Source organism: Dama dama, chromosome 15 (assembly GCF_033118175.1).
Source record: "Dama dama isolate Ldn47 chromosome 15, ASM3311817v1, whole genome shotgun sequence".
NCBI classification, from domain to species: Eukaryota; Metazoa; Chordata; class Mammalia; order Artiodactyla; family Cervidae; genus Dama; species Dama dama.
In genome coordinates, this window is record NC_083695.1 from 4,814,930 (window position 1) to 4,839,401 (window position 24,472).

The 24,472-nt window shown below is 37.4% G+C and overlaps 1 protein-coding gene across 6 annotated transcripts; it reads right to left on the reverse strand.

The window, feature by feature from the left end:
* On the reverse strand, window positions 1–23,517 carry ZNF25 (zinc finger protein 25). Of its 6 annotated transcripts, none has more exons than XM_061161377.1 (7): window positions 23,374–23,517; window positions 21,479–21,550; window positions 21,264–21,371; window positions 5,893–6,019; window positions 5,504–5,599; window positions 3,893–3,956; window positions 1–3,391 (listed from the first exon to the last, which is right to left on the reverse strand). In XM_061161377.1, exons 3-7 carry the CDS (start codon window positions 21,276–21,278, stop codon window positions 2,338–2,340), a joined length of 1,356 nt encoding a protein of 451 aa, XP_061017360.1. In that variant the 5' UTR covers window positions 21,279–21,371; window positions 21,479–21,550; window positions 23,374–23,517; the 3' UTR covers window positions 1–2,337. The 6 variants fall into 6 exon arrangements, with proteins under 6 accessions (XP_061017360.1, XP_061017361.1, XP_061017357.1 ...); XM_061161378.1 differs by lacking the exon at window positions 23,374–23,517 and adding an exon at window positions 22,869–23,324; XM_061161374.1 differs by lacking the exon at window positions 21,479–21,550.
* Between the last annotated feature and the right edge of the window lie 955 nt (window positions 23,518–24,472).

Below are 24,472 nucleotides of genomic sequence, written 5' to 3' on the forward strand. Positions count from 1 at the left end.
TAGGGATCAATTAATTAGTTTAGACAATGTTTATTTCATAAGTTACTGCTACATTCCATCAGGGTATTTGTTTTGATGTTATGACAGTCCAGCAGCTAAAACATATCTTTGAAAAAAATTCTAATGCTTATATAGTCTTGTAACATACGTATAATGCACATAACAAAGATATTGCAAAAAACCTCCACCTACCCACAAACTGATATATGCACAATTTCTGAAACACATACCATATGTAAAAATATACTTCTATGTTGGCTGTGACACTTTCAGTTCTAAGAAAACTTGAGAGTCTGTAAGGTACCAGAAAGTAACTATCTTAGGCCCTGTGGGGCATATGGTCTTCTTCAGTGTACTCAGCTCTGCTACTGTAATGTGAAGGCAGCCACAGGCAAAACAAACAAATTTTTTTTATTAGTGTTCTAACAAAAGTTGAATTTACAGACATGTAAGTTTGAATATTGTATAGTTTTCACATCACAAAATAATCTTTTTCAACCATTCAGAAAGGTAAAACATTGCAGGCAGTGGGCCAGATCTGAATCACTTGCAGAAAAATATACAACCAAATCAAAGCAAGGCACTGCAGCAGCAAAGTGAGGGGCGAATGCTGGTAGCCAACCTTTTATTTATTTTGCAGAATAATTCAAGAAATACAAATTATTATGATAGTATCTAACATATAGCTCTTCCTTTGTCTCAGACACTATTCTAAGTGCTTTAAAAATATTAACTCATTTACAACTCAAAGCAATCCTATTATCGCTTTTTTTATGAAAAAGGAAACTGAGGCACAAAGAGGTTAGGTGCATGCCTCATGCTAGAAACAGCCTGGGCAGTAGGAGTCAAAAGTCCATATTCTTAACCTCTATGTCATGTTTCTTCTACTAGAAAGAAAAAGGTAGTGAAGAACATTTAGGACTCTCATACAAAATATAAATTCAGACAGCTCTGCAACTTACTAAAACAACACTAACAGATATTTCTTCACATAGTATTATTTTTTTATTATGTAGGGATTTTCAGCTGTTTTTAAAAATGAACTTGTTGTTGTTTAGTTGCTAAGTCACATCCAACTCTTGTGAACCTGTTGACCAGAGCCCTCCAGGCCCCTCTGTCCTTGACATTTCCCAGGCAAGAATACAGGAGTGAGTGGGTTGCCATCCCAACCCAGAGAGTGAACCCATATCTCCACTACTGGCAGGAAGATTCTTTACACTGAGCCACTGGGGAAGCCTTTTTCCTATAAATGTATCTCTAATATAAAATTTGGCCAACCATAAGAGAGTTGCAAATTTTACAGAAACATTTTTGTATTCTTTCTGAAGGATTAGTTCAGTAAAATCCATATCCATTCAGAAATGGGGGGGGGGGGAGATACATTATAATTTTAAAAGAATACTACACTTAAATACACATTCTGTTAACAACAGGAGCCCCTGCTGAGACTAAATGAGAGATATCTTCATATACATAAAAGTTACTGAACTAAATAAGGCTACATATATCACTATGTACAATTATGGATGGGTTCACATGCACATCAAACATCCACAATCTGTGTTCTGTAGCACACTGACATTCACACATAAGTCCTACATACTAAAGGACTTTTCACATGTGTTAATGATGTCACATTTTTTCAATTTATTTGTGCTTTTTACAAAACTTCATATACCTGACATTTGCAGGTTTCTTTAAAAGAAAAACAACCTTGTAATCAATTTCTGCAACATGACCTCTAGTATAAGTATTTTCCTCATACATATTCTCTTAGAATTTGTTTAAAAGGTTTCACATATTTAAAATATTTTTTAAAACGGTTGTATACTTTATATCACTGATCTGACATTCACTGAAACATCACTTCTTGATAAAGCCTTCCATATATGTTGTAATCTTTGTGATTATCTCCTTTTAGAATGTGCTAATTAGTCCAACAGGTATAAAAAGATTTCTGAATGCTCAGGATACTGATAGAAATCTCTCATTTATGACGGCTACCCTGACAGAAATTTCCTGATATTTATTTTTCTTACAGGATTTCTCTTGTATGGTTTATATGTTGTACAATAAAGTATGACTTCTGAAAGAGAGGTTTCCCTCATGTTTTACCATTTGTAGTGTTTCTACTATGTATGTTGTCTGAAATTTAATAAAAGTCTGACATATGGTAAAAATTTCTCCCTAAGAGATTTATAGAATTTCTCTCCATGATGAAAGAATGTGGCTGAAATTTTCCCATATTGATGATATTTCATAAGGTTTTTTGTCTTGTGTGAGTTATCTGATTATTCTGAAGGACAAATTCAGACAGAATTCTCCAATTGATATTGTTTATAAGATTTTCCCTTCTGTGTGTGTCTTCTGATGCGCAGTGAGTTTTGATTTCTGAAAAAATGTTTCCTTACACTCCTTACATTCATAGGGTTTCTCTCCTGTGTGTTTTCTCTGATGTATGACAAAGTGTGACTTCTGAGAGAAGGATTTCCCACACTCCTTGCATTCATAGGGTTTCTCTCCTGTGTGAGTCCTTTGATGTAATCTGAGGACTGAATTCACAGAGAAAGATTTACCACATTCATTACATTCATAGGGCTTCTCCCCTGTGTGTTTTCTCTGATGTTTAGTGAGGTCCGATTTATAGTAAAAGGTTTTTCCACATTTATTACATTCAAAGGGTTTCTCCCCTGTATGAGTTCGCTGATGTACTGTTAAGGCTGACTTTTGGTAGAAGCATTTACCACATTCCTTACATTCATAGGGTTTCTCTCCTGTGTGAGTTCGCTGATGAGTTTTGAGGTGTGAATTTCTAGAGAAGAATTTCCCACATTCCTTACATTTATAGGGTTTCTCCCCTGTATGTGTTCTCTGATGTACTGTGAGGTGTGATTTCTGGGAAAAGGACTTCCTACATTCCTTACATTCATATGGTTTCTCCCCTGTGTGTGTTTTCTGATGTACCATAAGGTATGCCTTAACATAGAAGAACTTCCCACATTCAGTACATTCAAAGGGTTTTTCTCCTGTGTGTGTTTTCTGATGTTCCATGAGGTGTGGTTTCTGGTAGAAGGATTTCTCACACTGATTACATTCGTACGGTTTCTCTCCTGCATGAGTTCTCAAATGTCTACTGAGAGATGACAGATGGTAGAAAGTTTTCTTACATTCTTTACATTCATAGGTCTTCTCTCTGGTAGGAGTTTTTGGTTGTCTTGTGAGGTGTCCGTTCTGAGAGACGGATTTCTCACATTCGCTGGGTTTGTCCTTTGAGTGAGTATGCTCATGTATTATGAGGATAGACTGCTGGTAGAAGGACTTTCCACATTCATTACATTTATAGGTTTTCTCACTGGTATGAGTTTCCTGATGTTTCTTGAGTTCTCCATTCCTAGAGAGAAAGTTCCAAATTCGTTAATGTATAAGACTTTGGGGTGAGGGGGTGGGGGTTGGGTCTGCTGTGTATATTTTTCAAGTAAGTCTGACAACCAATTTCTAGAGGTTTTTCCAATATTCATTAGAGTCATAGGGTTTCTCCATTGTGAATATTCTATGTTGACATATACTGTGGTTTAACATTTGGTAGAAGGTATTTCACTTGCATTATATTCTCCAGGTTTCTCAACTGTCTGAACTTGACTTTGTATAATAAAGCCTCTCTTATTATGTAAATAAGAATCAAAAGACTGTTTCAGAGTTTTAATCTCCTGATCTTGAATTATACAAGGTCTCTATCTATTATGAAAGAGGGCTTTCCCATTTGGATTATGTTCTTTGGAATTTGCTTCAGTTTTCTCATTTATCATGAACTAGTGCTGTCTCACTTCCAGTACCCCTATTAAGACCCTTTCTTAAAAAGCTTCTAATCTCAAAATTGAATTCTTGAACTTGCCTTGAATTTTCAGCTTGGCTTTCCAGACATCTTGCTCCTTGGTCATGAGTATTGCATACGTCTTCTACAAAGGAATCCAAAATTTAATACTTTATAGATCTTAACACATTATTATGGTCATAGGATGGATTCTTAGGTTTCAGGCCACTATTCTCAAATGAAGGAGTTCTTAAGTGCAAGCTTCCTCTATCTCAGTGGCTTAGAAAAAAACATATAAATAACACTAAAACGTGCTATAGCAAAGAGGGAGAGACCTAGTTATAAATTCAAGTAACTTTGACACTACAAATAGGACCTTAAAAACTTGGAGGAGAAAGTGAAGACAAAACACACACACACACACAAAGAATAGGGAGCAGAAAACAAAAGGTATTCAAAGTGCTGCTGAACAAGAATGTGAGACTCATAGAGCATGATGTGAGCCCATTAAGGACAATGAATAGTAAGTAGGGTGATAAGGAAAATTAGTAGACAACTGTGTTCACTGGAAATATCAAAGGAAAGATTACATTAAATGAAAGAGCTAAGTATAGGTCTTTACCCACTCAAACCTAGTTTACAGTGTTATAATTTCTAGTAATTAGACTATAAACTTCCACTTTATTCCTCTTTGCCCATAACCAACAATCTAGATGTCAACACCAAAGTGACCTTCTCAGAACATCCATTTCCTCATGTTTAGAGGAAAATTCTTCTCTTTCTAGTTGGCTGGTTCAGAAGACCCAGAAACACATACATCCAAAAGGAAAGATTTTTTAAAAAGCAGAGTACAAGCCATCCCACAGAATGAATTCCCAGTTGTAGCACCAGAGATTTTCAATGCTGACCACCAAATACTGCATCTGTGACTCAACAGTAGGAAAATATAAAGTTATTTGATAGGGATATGTGCAAGGTTAACTTGGGATAGTCATGAAATAAGATCTTATGTATATAAAGCATTTAAGAGAGCAGATAAAATGAAGATTAGCACATGTTTTGGGGCCACAAGGAAAAATAAGATGCAGCAGGCAATAAAGGGCCAGACTAGTTCTTGACAGAAAATTAGGTGTATTTTGTATCAACTCTGCAATAATATAGCTGATGAAAGGCATAATGATTTATAATCCAATTTCAGAGATTAAAGAGAGAATAGTAAATTAAAATGGGTGCTGAAAATCTAAGGCATTTTATTGTTAATGAAAGGAGGAAAATGCCATTTGAAAATTTTATAAGATAGATTTTATAAACACTTTATAAAAGATTATAGCTGCATACTTTAATGGCAAAGAGTAACTGGAAATTCTAGCAAAAAGACAAAATGAGAGTTTTAAGTGAAAGTTAGTATATAGGAAAAAGAAATAAATCTACTTTAAAAATGTCAAGCAAAAGAGGGAATGTTTTTTTAAACAAAAAATCAACCATCTCCATCTGCCCCACACAAAAGAGGAATTTAGATGGGGAGAACAAAAACTGGAGGTGTGATTTATCTTGCTTACATATGCAGATCAAGTATTCTCAATCATTTCCAAAAGTTTAGGGCATTTAAAAAAGAGATTCTTGAAAAAAAATTTCAAAAAGTCAAAGGCATTAATTCCAACCCCCTAATACAAGTTATAATTTCTAACTTACCAGGGTTGTTCTGACGTGGAAATTGTACTTCTAATATCCATGGTTCTTTTCCTTGCTTCAACTTGAAGATTGCATTTGGCCTATTTGCACAATAGCCTATTAATAGAAAAGATAAAATAGCACAAATTACTTGGAATACAGCAACTCTGAAGGATAAGGAACTGCAGGTTAGGATCAGAACAATGAAGGTCTCACATAGATTTGGCAAATTTATTCTATTAGGGGAGTGCATGGGGACACAAATATTTTTCTGGTACCCAAAATGGATTCATCAACTTCGACCCTGAAAACAATGCTAATATTCAACCCTACACAGGATTTACAAATTCCAGTAAGTGAGAAAGGAAATGAAAACTACTGGGAGTTACAGATGCAGAAGATTTCCTCACCCACTGAGATGAGGTGACTGTAGTTCTCCTGCATCACTTCTCTATATAGGGTCCTCTGAGCAGTGTCCAGCAATTTCCATTCCTCCTGGGTGAATTCCACAGTAACATCCTTAAATGTTACTGGTCCCTGCAACAACATATTTCAATTCAAACTGAAGTGATCAAAATAGAGTACCATTAAAAAGACACATAAACTAGCTGTTAATATGTTAACTACAGGATTTACTCTGGAGAGCTGAGATATACTGCTACTCTGTACCCTGTTTTACACATATATAAAATATTTGTTCAGTACATATTTACTAAGATATCACTCCATGCCTAGAACTCTGCTAGAGATACAAAGATGAATGAAAGCAACTATTCTTGTTATCAAGGAGCTTACATTCCAACAGGGAGGCAAAGATTAAATTAATAAATGCAATATGCACAGCAGGTGCTATGACAGAAGTATGTACAAGATAAAAGATGGTCAAAAAGAATGGCCAAGATGGTGGAAAAGGAAGACTCTGAGCTCATCTCCTTCCACAGGCACACTGAAATGACAACTATTTACAGAGCAACTATCTTTGAAAATGATCTGAAAAGTAGCAAAAAGATTCCCCACAACTAATGATATAAGGAAGGAACCACAATGACATAGATAGGAGGGGTGGAGACACAGTATAGTCAAGACCCACAGCCCTGAATAGGTGACCCACAAATGGGAGGATAGTCAAAACTGTATAGGTTCTCCCCAAGGAGTCAGAGGTTCAAGCCCCACATTGGGCTCCCCTGCCAAGGGGTCCTGCACCAGGAAGACAAACCCCCCAGAACATCTGGCTTTGTAGGCCAATAAAACTTGAGAGCCAGAGGGCTACAAAAAACAGACACTCTACTCTAAAGGACACATGCAAAATCTCACACAGTCCAAATATAGTGCAGAGGCAGTAATCTGAAGGGAGGCTGGCTCAGACCCATTTACAGATCTTGGAGAGCCTCCTAGAGAATCAGGAGGCAACTGGAACTTCTCTTGGAGACACACACTGGTAGCAGCCACTTTGGAAGCTTGTTCTACCATAAGGACATTGGTTCTAATAAGCACCATTTTGGAGTCCTCCCTCTAGTCTATTAGTGCTAGAGGCTTACCGGCCAACCAGTGAGCCATCACCAATCCCAGTACACTTCAGGCTATTCTGCCAGCTGCACTGGGTCCCAGTCCAGGAACCCCATAGGACATGCAGCCAGCCAGGCAGGGACCCAGCCTCTCCCAACCGTGGGCCAGTAGCCACTGCATGAGGCAGGGTCTGGCTTCCAACATGGCTGAGGGTCAACCTTGGCTGCTAGTTTGTCTACAACTGTCAAGCCCACAATAAGGAAGGATTCATGTAGCCCATACATAAAGAGCTCTTAGAGCTTATAACTCTGATGATCAGAGAAGCATATACTGTTGGGTTTCTCAGAACATCTCCACGTAAGATTACTTCCCTAAGATTGGGAAATGTAGCCAACTTACCAAATGCACAGATATAAAAACAGAGGATTAAGCAAAATAAGACAGAGAAACATGTTCCACAGAAAAGAACAAGACAAAACCTCAGAAAAAGGATTAAATGAAGTTGAGAAAGCATTCTACCTAATAACAATATCTTTTATGAATATAAGATGAAAACCTTTAACAAGTTACTAGTAAATCAAATCCAGCAAAATTAAAAATTAGATTATAATTTACACCGTGACTTTGTGTGATTTATCCCAGGAATGCAAGAATGGCTCAACATACTAAAACCAATCAATTACATTAACAGAGCAAAGGGGGGAAAGTAGACCATTTCAGATGATGCAAAAAAGCGTTTGACAAAATTCAACACTCTCATGATAAAAACATTTAGTAAACTAGAAATAGAAGGAAACGCCCTCAAAATGATAATATTTTTAATCCACTTTTATCCCAGCTAACTTTATACTCAGTAGTGAAAGACTTAAAACTACATATAGAATATCCCTAAGAATCCACAAAAATAGAGCTAATAAACAAAGTCAGCACATTTCAGAATTATAAGATCAATACACAAACATCAGTTGTGTTTCTATTTACCAGTAATGAAAATCCAAAAGAGAAATTAAGACAATTCCATTTAATGTAGCATCAAAAAGAATAAAGTACCTAGGGATAAATCTACTCAAGGAGTATATAAGACTTAACTGAAAACTGCAAAACATCACTGGAAGTATTAAAGAAGACCTAAATAAAAGAAATGATAGTATGTGTTCATAGACTGTTAAGACTTAATATAGTTCAGGTGACAGTACTACTCAAAGGAATCTATAGAATCAATGCAATCTCTATTAAAATCTCAATGACTCCTGCACAGAAATAGAAAAGCCAATCCTCAAATTTATACAGAATTGCAAGGAGTCTCTAACAGTCAAACAAAATTGGTAAAGAAACAGTCAAAGAACTCCCACTTATTTAAAATCTTACTGTAAAGCTTCAGTATCAAAACAGTGTGACTGGCATAAAGACAGACATATTGTCCAATAGATAGAAATGAGAGTCTGAAAATAAAACCATACATCTATGGCCACCTCATTTTCAACAAAGAAGACAAGACCATTCAATGGAGAAAGAATAATTTCTTCAATAAATGACACTGGCAACTAGATGACCACATGCATAAGAAGAAAACTTGACCTCTACCTCACTGCATATAAAAAAATTAATTCAACATAGATCATTGACCTAAATATTAAGAGCTAAAAATATAAAACTCAGAAGAAAATACAGGAATAAATTTCCTTATCTTGAACTTGACAACAGATTCAAGATATGACACCAAAAAGTATAAGCATTAAAAGAAAAATAAACTGACCTTATCAACTTTAAAACTTTTACAGGGACTTCCCTGGTAATCTAGTGTTAAGACTCTGTGGTTCCAATAGAAGGGGCATGGGTTTGATCCTTGGTTTGGGAACTAAGATCCCATATGCCACACAGTGTGGCAACCAAGAAAATATAATAAATAAATTAAAATTTGCATGCATCATAGAATAGTACCAAAATAGGAAAAAAATATAACTCACAGAATAGAATAGAATATTTGCAAATCATGTATCTGATAAAGGTATATTATCCAGAATATATAAAGTATACTTAAAAATTCAATAACAAAAAAGATAACCCTGACAAAAAATGGGCAAAGAAAGTGAGCAGACATTTAAGTTATACAAATGAGCACATGAAAAGATGCTCAACATCATCATTAGTCTTCAGGGAAAAGCCAGATCAAAACCACGATGATACCACTTCCCATTCATTATGATGGGTGTTTAAAAAAAAAAACAACAGAAAACAACAGGTAATGGGGAGGATGTGGAGAAATTGTAATCCTTATACATTGCGGGAATATAAAATGGTACAGCTGCTATGGAAAACTTCGTCAGTAACTCGAAAAGTTAAATATACAATTACCATACAATACCATCAATACCATCAATTCCACTTCTAGATACATACCCAAAAGATTTGAAAACAGATACTCAAAAGCTATACAAAAGCTATAGTACACAAAAGTTATAGTGGCACTATTCACAAAAGCCAAAAAGTGAAAGCCACCTAAATCTCAACCAATGGATGAACTGATAAACAACTGTGGTATAAACATACAATGGAATATTATTTTTCATAAAAATGAAGTATTGATATAAAGTATAGGGTGAATGAACTTGGAAAACATGCTAAATGAAAGAAGCCAAACAGAAAAGGTACACTTTATATGACTCCACTTATATGAAATATTCAGAATGGGTAAATGCACAGAGACAAGGGCTAGGAGAGGGAATAGGTTAACAACTGTTTAATGGGAATGGGGTTTTCTTTTGGGATGGTGAAAATGTTTTGGAACTATATGTTGTAGTGGTCCCACAACATTGTGGATGTACTAAATTGTACCCAATTGTATACTTTAAAATGGCCAATATTATGTGAATTTCACTTCAATTAAAACCAATAAAACCTTCTAACAAATCTTAAGGCCCAAATGGTGTCAGTGGTGAATTCCACCAAACATTGATGGTGAAACAATCCCAATTATACATAATCTTCCCTGGTGGTTCAGACAATAAAGTGTCTGCCTGCAATGCAGGAGACCTGGGTTCGATTCCTGGGTTGGGAAGATCCTCTGGGGAAGGAAATGGCAACCTACTCCAGTACTCTTGCCTGGAAAATCCCACAGACAGAGGAGCCTAGTAGGCTACAGTCCATGGGGTCGCAAAGAGTCGGACACAACTGAGCGACTTCTCTTTTCTCTTTACCATAAAACAAAGAGGAGAGAACTGTTCTCAATTCATTTTATGAAGCTTCTATTACCCTGATACCTAAACCTAACAGAAACATTACCATAAAAGAAAACTACAGTGGAGGTTGGCACCTGTTTGTACCAGATCAAGAGTGCTGGTTGTTAAATTTTTGGCAATTGATTAAAATTATTTTGTAGCTTGAAATTAGCCACAGCAGGGGTATTTATACCACAAAAGTTGGTAAACAATACAAAAGCAGGTTTCTCTCTTAGTACCCAAAACTCTGATTGTTAAACGCTTACCAGCATATTGACTACCAACCAATATCTCTCATGATTATAATACAAAAATCTTCAACAAAATATCAGCAAATCCACTACCCGATTTTAAGACTTATCACAAAGCTGTATTACTTGTGTTATTAGCAAAAGGATAAACACTCAGGATCAGTGGAACAAAAATAGTGTGTCCAGTAATAGAACCACACATATAATTCTGATAAAGGTTCAAAAGAAATTCAGTGGATAAATAGTCATTTCAAAAAACAGTGCTGGAACAATGGACACTTAATCAAATTCTAGACTTTCACCAGTCTTTTCTTTAATGTCCCTTTTTCCATCCCATGATCTAATTCAGAATACTATGTTGCATTTAGTTGTCATATCTCTTATGGTTTGTGACAGCCTTTCCTGTGTTTTATGACCTTGACAACTTTGAGAAATACTAGACAGATACTTTTTAGAATGCCTTTTAATTTGGATTTTGTCTGGTGTTTTTCTGTTTGATTAGACTGAGATTATAGGTTCTGTGGGGGAATAACCCAGAGCCCTTCTAATCACAGTATATCAGGGGGTACATCACATCACAGGTGATGTTAACCTGGATCACTTTCTAAGGTAGTGTTTGCCAGTTTTCTCCACTGTAAAGTAACTATATCTCCTTTTCATGCTCTATTCTTTGAAAGCAATCACTAAGTCTAGCCCCTATTCAAGAAAGGAAGGAATAGGAATAGGGGGTAGAATCTAGATATAGCATTTGGAATCCTTCAAAGAGCTCTCTTCTTCCCATTTATTCAATCATTTACTTATATAACTATGGTCTTAAATATTTATTGCTTAGGATTAGAATCCAATACCATGTTATTTATTTTGTTACTCCAATTGTTCCAGCTTTGTCATGAGTCTAGTGGCCACAGGACTGGAAAAGGTCAGTTTTCATTCCAATCCCAAAGAAAGGCAATGCCAAAGAATGCTCAAACTACTGCACAATTGCACTCATCTCACATGCTAGTAAAGTAATGCTCAAAATTCTCCAAGCCAGGCTTCAGCAATATGTGAACTGAGAACTTCCAGATGTTCAAGCTGGTTTTAGAAAGGGCAGAGGAACCAGAGATCAAATTGCCAACATCTGCTGGATCATCAAAAGAGCAAGACAGTTCCAGAAAAACATCTATTTCTGCTTTATTGACTATGCCAAAGCCTTTGACTGTGTGGATCACAATAAACTGTGGAAAATTCTTCAAGTGATGGGAATACCAGACCACCTGACCTGCCTCTTGATAAACCTGTATGTAGGTCAGGAAGCAACAGTTAGAACTGGACATGGAACAACAGACTGGTTCCAAACAGGAAAAGGAGCATGTCAAGGCTGTATATTGTCACCCTACTTATTTAACTTATATGCAGAGTACATCATGAGAAATGCTGGGCTGGAAGAAGCACAAGCTGGAATCAAGATTGCTGGAAGAAATATCAATAACCTCAGATATGCAGATGACACCACCCTTATGGCAGAAAGTCAAGAGGAACTAAAAAGCCTCTTGATGAAAGTGAAAGAGGAGAGTGAAAAAGTTGGCTTAAAGCTCAACATTCAGAAAACTAAGATCATGGCATCCGGTCCCATCACTTCATGGCAAATAGATGGGGAAACAGTGGAAATAGTGGCTGAATTTATTTTTGGGGGCTCCAAAATCACTGCAGATGGTGACTGCAGCCATGAAATTAAAAGACGCTTACTCCTCGGAAGGAAAGTTATGACCAACCTAGACAGCATATTAAAAAGCAGAGACATTACTTTGCCAACAAAGGTCAATCTAGTCAAGGCTATAGTTTTTCCAGTGGTCATGTATGGATGTGAAAGTTGGACTATAGAGAAAGCTGAGCACTGAAGAACTGATGCTTTTGAACTGTGGTGTTGGAGAAGGCTCCTGAGAGTCCCCTGGACTGCAAGGAGATCCAACCAGTCCATCCTAAAGGAGATCTGTCCTGAATATTCATTGGAAGGACTGATGCTGAAGCTGAAACTCCAGTACTTTGGCCACCTCATGTAAAGAGCTGACTCATTTGAAAAGACCCTGATGCTGGGAAAGATTGAGGGCAGCAGGAGAAGGGGACAACAGAGGATGAGATGGTTGGATGGCATCACCGACTCAATGGACCTGAGTTTGGGTAAACTCCGGGAGTTGGTGATGGACAGGGAGACCTGGCATGCTGCGGTTCATGGGGTCACAAAGAGTCAGACACTACTGAGTGACTGAACTGGACTTGCCATGAGAAGCTCTTTGGGGTTGGTGCCTATGTCCATTTGACATGTCCCCATCACTGTGCTTTTGAGAAGTTCCTTAATTTCTAATACTACAAAATGCTCTGGGCTTATTTTATGTTAGCCTTGCCTTTGCCCTAGAATCAATCAGTTTCTCTGTGGAATTCTGGTTCCTTTTATTGTAGAATGATATTTAGAAACCAAGGTTTGTGTGCAAGGTTTGCTCATGGCTACTGAGATGTCACTGCTTAAAGGCCCTCTAGCAGACAGTAAGTACATGTATGTTTGCATATTAACTCATGTACATACACATATCTTTTAATTTTTTCTGTATCATATACATGCTAAGTTAATATGTGTTAAGATAACATATATTCATTTGCTTTTCAATAAGTGGCAATGAAAAAAATAGGCATCCATACACAAAAATGAACCTTAAGTCAGTAAATTATTCTTCATACAAAAATCAACTATAGATCTATATATAAAATGTTAAACTACAAAGTTTTTTTAGAAGAAAAGTCTTTGTGACTTTAAAGACTTTTTAGACATGATATCAAAAGAAATTAAAAAGAAAATCTGGAGTTCATCACATTTTCGTGAAATACACTGTTAGGTGAATAAAAGATCAGCCACAAATAGTGAGGAAAATATTTGAAAATCACAAATCTAACAAAGTATTGTTCTTGTATACAGAATCATAAAGAATTGTGAACATTCATTAAGAAAACAGCTCAATTTAAACATGAAGATTCAAAGAGACACTTAACAATAGAAGATATATGGATAACACAAACACATCAAAAGATTTTCAGTATCATTAGTCATTAGAACAATGCATATTAGAGCCACAGTGGAATAGCAAAGCACACCTATCTAAATAACTTTAGAAAAAAAGCAAACTGAAATACCAAGTGCTGGCAAGAATGGGAAATAAGTGAAACTCTGATACATTGCAGTAGGAGCACAAGCTATTCAAGAAACAATTTGGCAGTTTCTTATAAAGTTAATTATAACAATACCATATGACCAAGTAAGCACATGCTGAAGTATTTACCCAAAGAGAAATTAAAATCTGTGTACACACAAACATCTGAATGCAAATGTTTGTAACAGCTCGTTTCATAATTGCCCCCCAAAACCAAAACAACCTAAATGTTTTTCAACTGGTATATGGGGTACACACATACAACTGAATTCTTATTGTTTAGTCAACAAGTCATGTCCAACTCTTTTGCAACCCCATGGACTGAAGTCCACTAGGCTTCTCCGTCTCTGGGATTTCCCAGGCAAGAATACTGGAGTGGGTTGCCATCTCCTCTTCCAGGGGATCTTTCTGACCAGGGATCAAACTTGTGTCTCCTGCATTGGCAGGCAGATTATTTATTTATTTATTTTTTTTATTAGTTGGAGGCTAATTACTTCACAAGGCAGATTCTTTAAAACTGCTGAGCCACCAGGGAATTACCATATGATCCAGCAATCCCACTTCTAGTTATGTATACAAAAGATTTCAAAACAGGGAACAAACAGATATTTGTACACCAATGTTCATAATAAAAGCATTATTCACAACAGTTACAATGTACAAGCAACCAAGGTATCCACCAACAAATGTAAACAAAATTATGTATATTACATAAGCAAAATGTAATATGTATCATATAATGGAATATTATTTGGCCCTAAAAGGAAGGGAATCCTGTGACATGCTACAACATGGATGAGCCTTAAAGACACTGTTCTGAGTCAAGTAAGCCAGGACAAATACTATAGGATTCTGCTTATATGAGGCACCTAGAGTAGTCAAATTCATACAGACAGAAAGTAAATGGTGTTTCCCAAAGTATGGGGGGAACAGGAGTTAGTGTTTAATGTGTGTGGAGTTTCAGTCTGGGATGATGAAAAGAGCTCTGGAGGTGGACAGTGGTGATAGCCACACAACAACGTGAATACACTTAATGCCACAAAGCTACACATTTAAAATTTGTTATGATGGTAAATTTTGTTTTGTGTATGTTACTACAATTATAAATAAATCAACTACACTTCAATTAAAAAAAAAAAAGCAAAAAGCAACCCACCACAAACACACTAAAAACAGCTATATGAAAGCATCAAACATTAACTTAAGCACTAGAATTTGAAGGTTAAAGATACAAGGGCTTCCTTGGTTGCTCAGTGGTAAAGAATCCATCTGCCAATGCAGGAGACACGGGTTTGATCCCTGATCCGGGAATATCCCACATCGTCAGAGCAACTAAGCCCACATGCCACAACTATTTAGCCTGTGCTCTAGAGCTTGGGAACCAAACCTACTGAATCCCCACATGCCCCAGAGCCCACGCTCTTCAGCAAGAGAAACCCACACACTGCAACTAGAGAGTGGCCCCCATTTATTGCAACTAGAGAAAATCTGCACAGTAATGAAGGCCTAACACAGCCAAAAATAAATGTTTTTTAAAAGATCCAAGAAAAAAGTGAAATTAATTGAGATAAGTCCTATCCCCCACTTAGAATTTTCAGGGCATTTTCAAATTTCACAGCCAGGACAAAAATGTAAAGCAAAAAGTACCTCAGGGCTAGCATCTCTAAAATAAGGATAAAGAAACAATTCCTGAATAGAATGTAGAGGAGCAAAAGAGAAACTGATCTTACTCTAACAATGAGAACAAGCCCCTAGCCTAGAAATCTGTTTTCTAAAGTCAAAGATCTAAGAATCTAAAGGTAAACAAAGGAAAAAATTCAGCAGAGACAAGTATTTCAAAAGCAAACAGAAAACCACAATTTATTTCATTCTTCAGGGCAAGCAGGTAAGAGAGGAAACTGTTAAACTTTTAATAAACATTTAATGTTTGCTTATGATCTTGTGTGATGTATCAGAATCCCTAAGAACTCTGGTCACAAAGCAAGCCAACACCAACTTGCCTGTTGACACTACCTGGTAACTGAATGGGGATTTCATATTCAAGAGGTTCCCAAACAGAAGCTTTGTATCTGCAGAACTTCTTTACTTCCTATCAAATGTCACAAAGTGATACGTTTATTTTAAGCTGGGGAAGCAGTTTCTGGAACCAAAGGAAAGCATAATTTATATGGATGCTCTGAAATACAAATACTATCTCCCCCCATCAGTTAGTTCAGTCTCTCAGTTGTGTCCGACTCCTTGTGACCTCATGGACTGCAGAACGCCAGACTTCCCTGTCTATCACCAACTCCCATAGCTTGCGCAAACTTATGTCCTTGAGTTGGTGATACCATCCAAGCATCTCATCCTCTTTCACTCCCTTCTCCTGCCTTCGATCTTTCCCAGCATCAGGGTCTTTTCCAATAAGTCAGCTTTTTGCATCAGGTGGTCAAAGTACTGGAGTTTCAGCTTCAGCATTAGTCCTTCCAATGAATATTCAGAACTGATTTCTTTTAGGATTAACTGGTTTGATCTCCTTGCAGTCCAAGGGACTCTTAAGACTCTTCTCCAACACCACAGTTCAAAAGCATCAATTCTTCGGCGGTTCAAAAGCATTAATTCTTTGGCGCTCAGCTTCCTTTATGGTCCAACTCTGATATCCATACATGACTATTGGAAAAACCATAGCTTTGACTAGATGGACTTTTGTTGGCAAAGTAATGTCTCTGCTTTTTAACATGCTGTCTAGGTTGGTCACAGTATTTCTTCCAAGAAGCAAGCGTCTTTTAATTTCATGGCTGCAGTCACCACCTGCTGAGATTTTGGGGCCCAAAAAAATAGTCAGCCACTGTTTCCACTGTTTCCCCATCTATTTGCCAGGAAGTAATGGGACTGGATGCCATCATCTTAGTTTCTTGAATGTTGAGTTTCAAGCCAGATTTTTCACTCTCCTCTTTCTCTTTCATCAAGAAGCTCTTTAGTTCTTCGTCACTTTCTGCCATAAGAGTGGTGTCATCTGCATATCTGAGGTTATTGATATTTCTCTCTGCAATCTTGATTGCAGCTTGTGCTTCTTCCAGCCCAGCATTCCGCACGACGTACTCTGCATAGAAGTTAAATAAGCAGGGTGACAATACACAGGGGATGACAGGATGAGATGGTTGGATGGCATCACCGACTCAATGGACATGAGTTTGAGGAAACTCCAGGAGTTAGTGATGGACAGGGAGGCCTGGCCTGCTGCAGTCCACGGGGTCACAAAGAGTCGGACACGAATGAGTGACTGAACTGAACCAAACTGAATACACAGCCTTGATGTACTCCTTTCCCAATTTGGAACCAGTCCATTGTTCCACGTCCAGTTCTAACTGTTGCTTCTTGGCCTGCATACAGATTTCTCAGGAGGCAGGTAAGATGGTCTGGTATTTTCATCTCTTTAAGAATATTCTAGTTTGTTGTGATCCACACAGTCAAAGGCTTTGGTGTAGTCAATAAAGCAGAAGTAGGTGTTTTTCTCTAAGTACATGGCAACAACCCTCCAAAGGCTGGGAGCAGGGCACTGGGGCAGAAAGAGATGTCTCAGGTGCTAAAAGCTCTACAGGGCAGGAGCTCCTCAGTCACCTGAAAGAAAAGCTGATGGCTAGGCTATAAAGCACATCAATGGAGCTTTGGTGGTGTTCACCACCCAAGTCCTGCTGAAGGGAAAGCCTTGATACTGCCCTCAAATCATCTGATATTGGTGAAGAACTGTGTCTAATTAAAGCCCAGGGCCAGCTTAACTACATATGTGACTTAGCAAGCAGAGGAAGGGATGTGCCTTTTTCTGGAGGTATTATTTACTTCAATCTCTACTGTACTTTTACACATAATGTCTAGCACAAAATAAAGAAATAGGAGACATGCAAAAGTGGAAAATTTTGATTCATACTGAAAAAGGGAGCCTACTGAAACAGACCTACAGATTAACCTGAATGTTGCGATTAGCAGATAAGGACTTTAAAGTAATTACAATAAAAGTAAATAAATAAAATTAACCTAGTGAAAAAAATAGAAAATACAAATGAAATAATGGGGAATCTTAGCAGATAAAGAAAAACAAAAAGAAAAAAACAGGAATTTCTAGAACTGAATAACACAATATCAGATGTGGATTTTACAGGCTTATGAATGAAGAACACTGATAAAGCAAAAGAAAGAAGCCATAAACTTGAAAAAAGTCAGCTGAATAGAAATAGCCAACCCAAGGGACCACACACACAAAACAAACCTCAACTAAATAGATCATCTGAACATTTGGGACATTATGTACATAGTTCAACATTTGTGTAACTGGAATTTTAGAAAGAAAAAGAGGATAAGGCAAAGAAAATATCTGAAGAGTGAGTTCTGAGAATTAAAAAAAAAATTAAAGGCAACAACCCATAAATCTTTGTCATCCTTCAAAAGAGATAAATACAGAACAAATCATGCCTATGTACATTATGGTCTAACTATTGAAAACTAAAGATAGAATGAAAATCTGAAGCACAGAGGAGAAAACACATTATATTCAGGTGGATAACAGTAAGATGAAGACAAGTTTCTCATCAGAAACAACAGAAGCCAGAAGACAAAGACATCCTAAAAATGCAGAAACAGAAAACTCTCAACGTAGTTCTATACCTAGCAAAATATCATTCAAAAACCACAGTGAAATAAAGACATTTTCATAAAGACTAGCTAAGTAGATTTGTCACCATCAGTGCAGAAGTAATACATGAAATAATAAAATAAGTTGCTTAGACTGAAGGGAAAATATACCAAAGAGAACCCTAGACCCGTAGGAAGGAATAATGAGCTCCCAAAGCAGATATACAAATAAACATTAAGAGTTACTTACACATGTGCACACAGGTTTCTTTAGAATATTAATATTGTTTAAAGCAAAATAACAAGTATTGGGGGTTAAAATATAAAAGTGAGATATAAGGACCATAAGGTGTGAGGGTATAAAGAGAATTATACCGATAAAAGTTCATTACACTGGTCATGAGCATAGTATTTGAAGACACCATTATTTTAATGGTGCAAGTTGTAATCTCCAGACTAAGGAGTAAACAAAATAACACATAAAGCTTCAAAGTCAATAAAGAAGATACAATGTAATACTCAAAATACTCAATCCAAAGGAAGTACAATAAATCTGATTAGGATAAAAAGAAATATACATAAAGCATTCTAGAATAAAAGTTATCTTAAAAAGCAGCTAGCCCCAAACAGACAAATTTATTTCAAAGTTAACAGGTGAATTTTCAATAGTACTAGTAGTATAAGACAGTGAATGCTTTTCAATGTTTTAAAAGGTAAAAGCTGTCAATCAAGATTTCCACACACAATGAAAAAGCTCTTCGTGGATATTTCATATAAAGAAAACTGAGAATTTCTACCAGCAGATCCTCACTAAAACAACAGGCAATCAGAATAAAAACAATAACTAAAAATGCTATTTTCAAACAGATAAAAGCTGATGCCAGTAGAACTTGGGAGATGCAAGAAATAATTAAAAGAAAGATCTTCTAATCTGGCCAAAATGCCTTAAAAAATCCAACTATCTGCATAAAATAAACTTTTCCAAGAGTTTGTAGTGATGACTGCACTTAAAATTATTTCAGAAAACAAAAAGGTTACTAATTATTTCTGTTGTCCCAAACTGACCATTCAGCAGTAAGTTACAGAGACTAAGGTAAGAAAAACATCATGTGCCACCCCTGAATTAATGCTATAAGGACATTTTTTAAATGTGTTCAATACTGACCAAAGCAGAACTGTAGAATAGGTTAAAACTTCCCCTCTTTCTAGAGTCTCTATTTTTCCCACCTTCAAGCCCAAAGACTATGATTTCTAGTCAATAAAAGAAAATTTCCACACTGAAAATTTATGGCATGGTGGTAATAACACTTCCCAAGTTGTCTGAGAGAATTATGTAAGACAAACTACATCAAGCACTTACCAAAGGGCCAGCAATTTCATTAATTGCTAAGTATGCTGTTTTGTTTTAAAAAATTAAGTTCAAAAAGCAAAGAAATGGTTACCACAGAATTCAGAATTTTCTCTGGTTAATGGTAGGATGAGATCTTAAGGCAGGGCACACAGGGTAATTTTCATTGCTTAAGTCAGACAGGGCATAGAGTGGTATTACTTAATCAGCATTCCCTAAATTATACCTATATGTTATGTATATTACTTTGACTGCATAACATATGATTTTTTAAATAATTTATTGAACAAAAAATTAATTTCTATAGCCAATAAAATCCTACATATTCTACTCCCTTCTACTTCTTAGACCTTAAGTTTTATTGCTGTCTCCCAAGTTTACCTCTCTCTAGTTTCAATGTCCTAAATACTGTTTCTGGAACATGCCTCAGGGTGTCTGCATATGATTTTCCATCTATGAAGAATGCTTTTCCTCCAGATTTCTACCTGGATATTTCATTTAATTCAAGATATTCCTCAAATCTTACTTTTTAGAGTTGCACTCCCTAATCAACTTATTTCTTCTTCCTCACTTTTAACACACTGTCCTCTTACACTGCTTGAGTTTACCTTTGAGCACATACATCAGAAATACTGCTCAAATACTGACACATTTTATTAATATTAAAAATCACATTAATTAATACTCTTATTAATCTCATCAGAAAAGTCTTTAAGTATTAGCATTTGTTAACTTTGCAAGTTTTCCAACATTCTGATTTTCACTTGAAAGCACTTTGAATGTTAGCAACAAATACAAACAGGTATTTTCCATCAATTGACAGGCTCACTTCACTCATTTTTGAGAAAATATGTGAATACCATAGTTTGTCTGTCAGTTGCTCTTTCACATAAAAACGATATTTCATGAAAAAAAGTGGCTAGGTGAGCTCACAAATCAATCACTGTAAGTGCTTTTCCTCAAGACAACCAACCATCATATACCAGTATGTAGCAAATTTATGAACTTTCCATTTCATCCCACTGAGTAAGAAAGAGATGTAAACTCAAAGGTCAAGATTTAATAAATTAATAATTTTTACTATTTCATCAGACACCCTTAAGGTGGCAGTTTTTTTTAACTATGCACCTATTGTGGAGGAATACAATGTCATTGGTGTTATCATCCTGATTTATGCCAGACAGGCAGCTGTGCTTTTACACTATCAATGCTAATTTCATCAGTGTAAAAGGTAATTTGTATTCTGGTATGTTTTGAGGGGCTTCCCTTGTGGCTCAGATGGTAAAGAATCTGCCTGTAGTGTGGGAGATCTGGGTTTGATCCCTGGGTTGGAGAAAATCCCCTGGAAAAGGATATGGCAAATTGCTCCACTATTCTTGCCTCGAAAATTCCATGGACAGAGGAGAATGGCGGGTTACAGACCATGGGGTCACAGAGTCAGGGACAACTGAGCACACACACTACGTTTTGACTTCACAGACTCACTGAAAGGGTCTTGGGATTCCCAGAACACACCTTGTAACTGTTGTTGTATTCAAACAATATTTTCCCCAAAGGTGATTTTTAATGATTTCCACTTTTCTAATTTAATATATGGGCTCTCTTTCATAAAACTCACTGAAAACATATACAGAGTGAAATAAAGAAAGAGGTAAATAAATGACTCACCCTGTACTTGTTCATTTTCTGCTGCTAATGTATAGAAACTATGAAGTCAGGACAGGGAAAGCTGAAAGACAGAAGTCCTAAGAGACCTTATCTTGAAGTCAGGATCACCTGTGAGAAATTTACATACAACATTTTAGTAAAAGATAAACCTCTGGGAAAATGTCCCTTTGAGCCATGAGAAGCAATAGGAAGGACCACAATAAAGGAGTACCCACCTGTCCACTGGTGACTCATATAATCTTGATGAATCTGGACATTTTTTAATCTAAACATGTTTTTCCTGTTGGCTGTTTCAAAAATTATGTGTCCATTACTAAATAATACAAACAATTGAAAACTTATATGTCCAATAATAGCAGATTAGTTAATCAAGGTATATAATATATATCCAGGGTATGGAATCCTATACTGGCATTACAATGTTTGTAAAGAGAAATATCTATTAATATGGAAAAGCTTTAAGTTACATATCATAACAATTTTGCCTATTAATATTATAAACCCCACAACGTTAGAAAGTCTTCAAAGCTCTCAAAAATAGGATGTTTCTTCTTCCTAAATTTCATTTTCTCCAAAATCACTTTTTCAAAAACTTTGACTACAAATGGTATAATGACAGGGAGGCGCGCTGTCAGCCCCAGCTCTATGCTAAGCTCTATGAACAAACCTAGTGACGGTCTTAGTTCTATGCTTTTAGCTTTAACATGAGAAGGAATTAGGTAATTTTAAACAATCATGTACTATTCTAAGCCTGTAAATCTTCAATTCAACACCACAGATATAATAGAATCGTGGAATGCACTGTCCCCTCCAACCTTGGACTGGGGCCTAGAGCAAACAAAGTGCAGATAGGCCTTGATGAATTCTGACGCGGCCATCTAATCTGTTCACAGTGACACAAATTTAACTTCTAAAATAACAATTTGGCACCATAATCCCCAAGCAGGCACTTCATGTAGGGAGCAAAAGTTAACTAGATGCCATAATGTGAAGTCCTTCCCATATGCAGAGGACACCACTTCCAGCTGCCCTGGTACTTACAAAACGCCTACTTACTAAGTCTAGATGCACCATCCAATCAGAGGCCTTATGATATCACCTTCATTATATGGAGCATGGATGAAATTGCAGTTTACATCCTTTTAAAAAGTCTGTCCCATTTCCGACCTGGCTTGGATACGATTCTTATCTTCTCCAGTAAAACTTAAAAATTCAGGGTTTCAACTATGGCTTAAATTTACATGTCTAACAGTCATCTGAGAATACACAGGTCAGAGAATGCAGAAGAGCCTTAATTAACCTTTTACCCAGGAGTTTTAAGGAAAACAGAATACTGGAAAATAAGATTAGATCCACGACACGCTGGTGGTGCTTAGGAACAATCACTGTATTAAATAAAACTTTAGGGTGGGAAACTGCATGAATACAAAGTAAAACAAATCAGAATTTAAATCCCACCTGCTAATGATGGCTAAGCCAGTTTCTTTCTCTGAACCCTTAGCATCTGTATTTATTAAATGGAGGTGGTTAATACCGATTCAAAGGATGCTTATTATTAAATGAGCCAATAATGAAAAGAACAGCATAATGAGAAAAGCAGCTCACCTTTATTGAAGCCTTATCATACTTCATATACACTACCCTACTGAATACAAGAAACGACCCTAAAGGCTATTGTACTCTTACAGATGAGTACCCGGGTTCTCCCAGATTAACCTGCCCATTTACCGGCGGGCTCTGCAGTTGAGCCCAGATCCCTCGGTTTCACAGCGCCACGTCCCCAGCAGCCAGCGCCGCCCACGCGCCGGCGCGGACGTGACTGGCTTGGGCTCCACGTCACAACCAACCGCTCTCGCGCGCGCCCCAGGCCTCCTCCAGCCACCCCTTCCACGCAGGTCGAGAAACGCGGCTCCTGAGGAGGAACGGGGCTGCAGACAACCGTCCCTCCGCCAGGCCCCTTGCCTGGCCTCCTCCCCAGGCCTCCTGGAAGGGCAGTCCGGCGCGCAGAGGGGGGCGGCCGTCGGCTGCCAGAGTTCCCGACTTGGCGCAGCCGCGGAGACCGGCCTCCCCCCAACCCGGCCTCGCGCCCGCAGCGAGGCCTCCGACACACCTGCAGGGGCTCGGCCTCCGCTCCTGGCCCGCGCAGGTTTCAGGCCCGCCCTCTGCGGCGCCCAGCGGACCTGGAGGCTCCTGAGTCCTCTCCCCCCGGGGGCGTGAGGTGGACAATGGCGACTACCGAAAGGAGGTGGAATTGCTCATGCGCGGAAGGCTTGTGCGCCCCACTCGGGAATTGCGCTTCCACTCTGGGTGACGTCACGAGAATCGGCTTCTTCCCGCGATCTGGGCTGGTCCTTTCTTTACTGTCAGTGGCAGCGGGTTAGAGGGGCCATCCCCAGGGAGCGATTGGAAAACAGGAAACTACCGTGAGGGAGTGCGATGAGTAGCGATAGTAATATTTAAAGATAGTACTCGAAGCTGGGGGGATGAACAATGCGTAGTGAATGGTGTCAAGTTTTCTCACTTTTATCTTTCATCCTAAATTGGTAATTGGGGTGGCCATCTCTATTAGTAAATTGCTTTTATCCAGATGAAAAGTTAAGCTTCTTGTATGTCTACGACAAACAAGTAGCTACAACTTGTAAGCGAAGAGCCTGGGAGTTAACCGGAGACGGGGGGCAGGGGGGCGGGGGGGGATAGGGTGCTATCTTCCTTGATGTTTGTTTACATTTCAAAGACATGGTTCCAAGGCCTTTTAAAAAAGGTATTCCTGGGTGGCAAAACTAACAAGAGGTTTGTTTGCTTTTTGAAAAGATTTGCATGCATCTCAAGGGGACAGAAAAAGGATTGCGATTACAAGCTTTAACAAGGAAATGCTCCAAGAAAAGAGGGGAAGGAAATCTTTCCCCCTTTTTGAACCAGGGAAAATTCAATTTTTTAAATATTTGTATTTACTCTTACAGGAAACTCTATAAAACTTAATTTCAGTCAAATGACAATTCTTTTTGTAAGAGTTTGGTTTTGTTTTCCTTGACAAGTAATTTTAAACTTCATCAGGAAATGCATAATCTCAAAAGAATAGGTAGGAGATTTTATTGGAAATGCATATTATTGTAAACATAATTTAAAATTTGGTGCTGGCTTCAAAGGAGAATAGAAACAGATCCAAATACATAAGAATTGAGTATATGTTAAAATTGTTATTTAAAACT

What these genes read in the sequence shown, in the direction of transcription:
- ZNF25 (XM_061161374.1), bottom strand. An exon ending in CAGTCACCTCATCTCAGTGG is followed by an intron (nt 5,600 to 5,892) that starts GTGAGGAAATCT and finishes TTCTATTAATAG; the next exon opens with GCTATTGTGCAAATAGGCCA. An exon ending in AGCCAAGCTGAAAATTCAAG is followed by an intron (nt 3,392 to 3,892) that starts GCAAGTTCAAGA and finishes CTTTCTCTCTAG; the next exon opens with GAATGGAGAACTCAAGAAAC.